The sequence below is a fragment of the Medicago sativa genome, chromosome 4, assembly GCF_051527215.1.
Source record: "Medicago sativa cultivar Bolivia chromosome 4, Bolivia_mono, whole genome shotgun sequence".
NCBI classification, from domain to species: Eukaryota; Viridiplantae; Streptophyta; class Magnoliopsida; order Fabales; family Fabaceae; genus Medicago; species Medicago sativa.
The window spans coordinates 70,948,109-70,955,248 of record NC_140752.1 but is presented as its reverse complement, the minus strand read 5'-3'; the positions used below and the strand labels follow the sequence as shown (position 1 = coordinate 70,955,248).

Genomic DNA, 7,140 nt, shown 5'->3' with positions numbered 1-7,140 from the left:
AATTGTCATCCCTAACCTAAACCTGGCAAGACCAAACCACTAACTTATGGAAGATAATCTCATAGAACCAAAATAAATGTGTTTGGTAATCAAACTTTTTTTTTTAGAAAATGTTCGGTAATCAACCTTCATGGAGTAGGTTATTCTATTATTGTAGTATTTAAAATATCTCAACTAGTTTAACCCTAACTTCAATACATACTCTTGGTCAAAATACATTGTCAACTAGTTTGACTATACTAGTGAAACACACACATATACATTTTATATTACTCACAAACAGCTAACTCATGGATTATCAACTATTTGGTAGAAGCTCTTTTTTTTTTTTTTTGGCCAGAGAACCTCGTTTGTTATTTGTTATCAGTTGGTTTATCAACTAATATTCGCAGAAGTAGGAGTATTTTGAAACCGAGCTATATTTCTATATTCTGAAAATTATCACACACATATATACATATTAACATAAAACAATTTTTGCAGAAGTAGGAGTATTTTGTAACCGAGCTAGTACTATGCCGAAACAGCTTGATTTAATTATTTCTATATCTGAGAAACCGTACACTTCAATACATCATTGATTGATATTGATAGATAGATTTGAAGACAAAAATTATTAAGAAATAACACTACTGCTATTATACTTCACATAAAAGGATTTAGAATAGACTAGATATGGTATTGATGAAGGAATGATATGTACTGGTGTTATGCAGAAGGGTGATGATGCCAACCATCAAGAAACTACATTAACACATTCTTTGTCTAATGCCTTAATGATCTTAATTCTAACAATAACAAAGGCTCTTTTAGCTAGCTGTATATATCATCTATTAAGAAATTCATGCAATTCCCAAGAAACTTTGGCACAAAGCAACAAGCAACTATTAGTTTAATGCATCTCACAAAGAGAGAACATACTCTAAAAAGTTGAGCCAATTAAGTCTTGTAGATAATTCTTTACAGTGTTTCACCTTGCACTTTTTCCATTGCATTTACCTCATCACCATGGGCATGATTTTGATCTTCTGTGTTGAGGACTTGGGAGTTTATCTTCCTCAAAGGCCACCATACCCAGATGTAAAGGATCCTCCATCATCAGCTTAGCAACTAAGTAACCAGCAACAGACCAAGTTTGGCATTTCCTAGCTTGCTTCCCAATGTATCTACCTAGCTTTCCATCATAATATTCAGGCCAATTGTCCTTCAGCAATCTGGTCTCAGCAATTTTAAGTGCGCGTTCTGCAATCGTCTGTCTTCCAGTCTTGATCGAAGCTGCGGTGAGAAGCCATAAAAGAACTGGCCAAGATCCTCCATTATGGTAACTCCATCTAGTATTTTTGGGGTCACAGCCTGTTATGACCCTCCATTCATGATTTTCAAGTGCAGGATAACAAATTTTAGCAGGCATCTCACCGATTAATTCATCCCAGCGTGATTCTACGAGATCCATGATTGCAGTGGATTGCTCAGGAGTAGCCAAACATGACAAAATTGCAATGCAATTACCAAGGCAAAACCAACGGAAATCCATCCTAGCAGGACTCACATTACCAATGAAGTAACCACCACGGTGAGGCATGAAATCAAAAATCCAATCAGGTAGAGAATCAGGCATCACATTAAACTTGTTTACTGCAGTATGTGAGTACTCTTCTGTTTTGTATCGATATACATCGTTAAGTTGCTTTAAATCCAACCAAAAATAGTTTCTCAGATGATAGCTTAAGGCATTCAAGCGTAACAGAATTCGATCTAGAAACTCATTCCCTTGCTTATCTTGCTTAAGCAAATGCATGGCACACTTTAAAGCCATGTAGAACAGTGCTTGAATTTCAATTGGATAACCATACAGACCCTGAAAATTGTTGGTCAAAAAATGAATGTAACAATTAACAAACTTTGATAAAGTTTTTGTATGTTAAACTCTTCATTAAAACATAAATCAACAAAGTTTTTTTTTTTCCCAAACAAAGTAAAACTAATCTTTACTTTTTGTTTCTAGTCAAGGTAATTTATGATGGTCTAGTTTCCATACCCTATAAAACATTGATAGAGACACAAATACTAGACATGCCTCTAATATGAAATGTCAGTGCTATATAGCTCATCCGCTATCAAATTTTCAACAGAAGTAGTACTTACCATTCTGCGATCAACCATGCAGCATCCATCAGCACATAGCAGAGTTGGAAAAGTGTCAAATCCTTCTGAAAGGCATAAATTCAGAATCAAGCGCATACCCTCTTGACAAGCATCGCTGTCAGCCAAGGAAGTGTCTCCGGTAGACTTTGTGTAAGCACGAAGTAATATAATCCACCAAAATCCAGAATCAACAGGAGCAACCCTGCCTATTGCACTTCCACCAAAGTCAGGAACCACGGATTCATGGTTCTTTCCTGCTTCACGTTTCACCTTAAAGCTAGCTGGCATTACACCTGCTGATAGGTGAAACCTATCAATAACTTTCCGCTCATTTTGAAGGCGAAGAGTCATTTCGAGAAATTTTTTAACAATGCCATATTCTTTGTTCATCAGAAAAGCCAGAGCACTTGGCACAAAGTCTCTTACAAACACCTACACACAAAACGGGTGTGACAATGAAAGTAAGAATTGAAAAAGGAGGAATAAAGAGAAACCAGAAAATAAAGTCACTCATTTGCATGTATTCTAGCTTATGTATCTGATTTAATATAGATTCAAAACTATAAAGAGTAAATCACTAATTTAGTGCTTGAAAATTCAGGATCAGACAGTTTAGTCCTTGAGATTAACAAAATTCTAAAGTTATTCGTAAAACTAAAAATCTTCAATTACACTAATCAGTCTTAGACAATGTCACAAACAAAATTGACGATCTATAAGGACTAATATGATTGATCAAACTTAGAAATTTCATGAGTTAATTTGAAATTTTGTTAATTTTAGGATCAAACTCTATACAACGTTTACAAATTACAATTCAATAGACTAAATCAGTAATTCACTCAAACTAATAATACTAAATATATATCCAGAAAAACAAGAAACAATAGATGCATTAATATAGTTAGGAGATCATGAGAACATGATGTTACCTGATCATAATTAAGTTTCTCATTAGAACTATCCAAAGCAGCAATTGTACCGACCGGATCACCATTCAAATATAGCATAGAGCGCCTCAGAGAATCCCAAGCTTCATCAATCATTGGAAGTGGATCCAAAGTTAATGATACTTGGGATTTCAAAACTGAGTTTTGCAGAAGAGGATCTGCCTTATCATCAGGATTGTCCACCTGGTTAGAAGAAGAGTTCTCAGTTTTAAACAATGCGGAAGATAATGCTGCAGCCGCTGATGATCCTCGACTCAGACCCATATTTGCAATCACACTAGTATTGTATTGATCAAATTCTGCAATTAGGTCAGAATAATATCAATGAGATTAAACAATCACTGTAAATCTTAAACATATTCTTGTAAACTGCTAAATTAAATATTTGGTAACACTTAAAAACCATGAAATTTTTGCTTGTGATTTCAAACATACATCATTTCATGGATTCCTAAAAGCAGATATACATTTAGAAACTCTTACACCGTTAATTCTTTTTTCTAAATAATGATTAGAGATGAGTATTATGAATTTATGATTAAAGAACTCAAGAAGATGAACAATTCAAGGTCAAAAAAATTCAAGAATTCATTCATTCAAGAACGTACACTTGCATCACATGCATGCTTTCATGTAATCAGAGATGAAAGAAATTATGATTCAAAGATGTATATCTCATAGTGACACCTCAAATATTAGAAAAAATGTATGTATGTATATCAAGAATGCAAAGAAATTCAGAAAGAAACTAAAAATGATGAAGATAATTTAATGGAAAGCAAATAAAGAAGAACATACACATGCAAATTGAATATGAAGAAAAGTAACACCAGAAATGGAAGAGAGAAAGAATGTGTGCAGCTATTGCTGTGAGGACGAGAACGTAGGTATGGCCTTCTTGCTGATTCGGTTACGTATAACAGTATTGATTTGCACGTTCTGTTTATGTATTTTGGCGCTTGGTTCCTTATATAGATTTCAAAAATTGAAATTTTAATTGTTTATTTATTTTTCTATATTGTCACCAAATTTAATGAATATGATAAATATGCATTTTTAATTCATTAAATAAGTTTGCTACACATAGTGTAAAATTGTTTTACACGGAGTATATTAACAAAAGAGAATTGCTATTCAGTATGGATATTGCAGTAAGAAATTTCACGGACGCATGTAAAATCCTAATATCCACGCGCTACAGTTCCTACACTTTTTTTAGCATAAAAAAACAAGACAAAAGCAATATGTTTGGTTGTGTGAGCAACGGATCATCACTATTATAATAAAAATGAGTTTGTCTTCAATAGCCACTAATTAACTCATTAGCAACAGATCATCACTATTATACTAAGAAAACATTCTCCTCTGAGATAGCTCTTGTTCTTAACAATTGTTCTAGGATCTGCAAGCTTCACCTATGTATTTCTTCTAGGATCCACTTCTCTTAACCATATCTTGTTTCCAGTCATATGATTAGAACAACCAGTATCTAAGAACCAATTTTCTGAATTGCAGCTCTCATTACTAGTTGTTGTAACCATTATGAATAATGACTCAGAATCTGAACCATCTTGTGCAATTTTGCCTTCCTCTTCATCATTCTTTGATTGCTTTCCTTTACAAGACCAACATTCTGAAAACACTGGATCTTCTTCTTATCAAGATTTTTCTTCTTTTGATTAGAATTTCCTTCCGTTGAAGATTCTCCTTTATCAGATCCATTGTTCTTGCCTTTAGACCTGTTTCCTCCCTTGGAGTTTTTCTTCCCTTTCTTGAAGTTCTTCCTATTATTATCATCCTTCTTGATAGTTTGAACTTGCAGAGCTTGTTGAATTGATCTTTCACTGCTTCTTTCTGAAACCATCAATTCATGAGCTTCTAATGAACTCTGCAGCTCCTCAATCTTCAATGTCTTAACATCTTTTGATTCCTGAATTGCCACCACAATGAAATCAAACCTTGAAGATAAGGTCCTCATAATCTTCTCAACTATCTGTTGATCAGTAATAGCTTCACCACAAGCCTTCATCTGATTCACAAGATTGATGAGTTTGGAGATGTATTCAGAAATCTTCTGATCATCTTCCATATGCATCAGCTCAAATTTCCTCCTCAGTGATTGAAGCTTAATCAACTTCACTTTATCATCATCTGCATGGTACTTCGAAATAATATCCCATGCTTCCTTTGAACTAACTGTTTTTGAGATTCTTTCAAAGTTTCCTTTATCAAGACTCTATTGAATCAGGAATAAAGCCTTGCAATCTTTCTTCTTCAATTCTTTGTGTGCGTTCCTTTGCACATCAGTGGCATTCGCAGCTGAATCACCTACACCATTCTGCACAATTTCAAGCAAATCTTGTGCACCAAACAGATTCTTCATCACTGCACTCCATCTTTCTCAATTGCGTGCTTCAAGAATTGGAAGATGAGTGTTGAAACTGCTGCTACCATTCATGGTGTTTCCTTCAGCGTTTCTTCCTTCAAATTGCGTGATTGAAAATCTTGATTACCCTTTAGAACGAAACCACAGGATCTTGATGCCAATTTGTTAGCGCAACAAATGCTTGTTTCACAAGCAACATAAAACCAGAAGCAGTTTTAGGGTTTATTAAGGTTTTGTGATTTAGTGAATTTGAGAGAATGAGAAGAGAGAAAGATAATGAATTGAGGAATGTAGAATGTATATTGAATACTTGTTGTAATTTGTACAAAGGAATGAGCTTATATACAAGCAAGTGTTATGTTACTTGAAGCACAAGTAAGTAACTACTTTAGCTCTTATTTGCTAAAACTTCTAACCAACTTGTAACAACTTCCTCTCTCTAACCCTTGTTCTTGCTCTTTCTCTCTACCTCTCTCAAAAGTTATGAGGAAATGAACAAATGATTCTATGTGACCAAATTTCCTCAAAACTAGAGTTTAAATAGGCTCCTCACTATTGGGCTTAACCCTTAAAATGTATTAATGGGCCTAATACTCTTACAAACTAATTCACAACGTTTCTACCCACTTACGGATAAAAATAACAAATAGTTACCGGCTCTTAACTAATTACTACAACACACTAGGAACTTAGTAAAATAATGGTTCGCACTTGAAAACACTAAAAATAATTGTCATAGTGAAATTACTAGTTTACCCTTGCTCACACAAAGACCAAAATCCCTATGTCCAAAATGACTAAATGCCCACCGTATGCCAAAATCCACTAATCCTGAAGTAAAATACACACGGAGACAAATAATCACAAACAAGCACACATAAAGACACATAATAAATAATAAAATAAATCTAATGAAAATTGGGCTAGTACAACCTATCTCCCTTCCACCTCCCTAGAATTTTTTCCTTCCACAACTCAACAATTTTTTCTCCCTCCACTCGAGTCATTTTTTCTCCCTCATCTGAAACGAGATTACCTCCATCGTTTTGAGCAAACATATGAAATTTAGCAACATTCGAGAATAACCGACAGTCCCGAAAACAAGCATTCCTGAGATCTTTAATAAAGATGAGACTAACCCATCCCTGAAGATGCTTAGGAATATTAGTAAATATAAAAAGCGACATATACTTATGAAGAAGCCTAACCTCAAAATTCCCATCCAAACAAACCATGTCTCTCCCGCTAACTTATATTGTACTTGTGATACCGGTCCCATCGCTTTTCGACGTCTATTTCTTACCTCTGTCCATTCTCTCCTATGACCCTCTCTATCTTTCTCTCTCATCACTTTATCTTATTACTCCATCCGTCTCACAATATTAGTCATTTAAGGTTTGTGCACGATTATTAAGGAAATGATTAATTGTGTTGATTTCAATGGTAACATTAGTTGCGTTTACTAAAATACTCTCATTAATTGTAGTTAGTGGAGTAGTTAAGTCTGATGAAATTCAATAAATAAGGGTATAATAGTGGAAAAAAATAATAAATGTTGTATTGGTATTTTAAAGTGACAATTATTTTGAGAAAAAGAAAAAATGTTAAAAAACAATAATTGTGAGACGGATGGAGTATTATTTATCAATGACACACAAA

General features: G+C 34.1%; 1 protein-coding gene across 1 annotated transcript; it reads right to left on the bottom strand.

The window, feature by feature from the left end:
- Positions 1-660: 660 nt before the first annotated feature.
- LOC146931435 (putative alkaline/neutral invertase B) lies at positions 661-4,036 on the bottom strand. The gene is made up of 4 exons (XM_085702929.1): positions 3,894-4,036; positions 3,078-3,394; positions 2,146-2,577; positions 661-1,858 (listed from the first exon to the last, which is right to left on the bottom strand). Exons 2-4 carry the CDS (start codon positions 3,357-3,359, stop codon positions 1,004-1,006), a joined length of 1,569 nt encoding a protein of 522 aa, XP_085559055.1. The 5' UTR covers positions 3,360-3,394; positions 3,894-4,036; the 3' UTR covers positions 661-1,003.
- Positions 4,037-7,140: the final 3,104 nt, after the last annotated feature.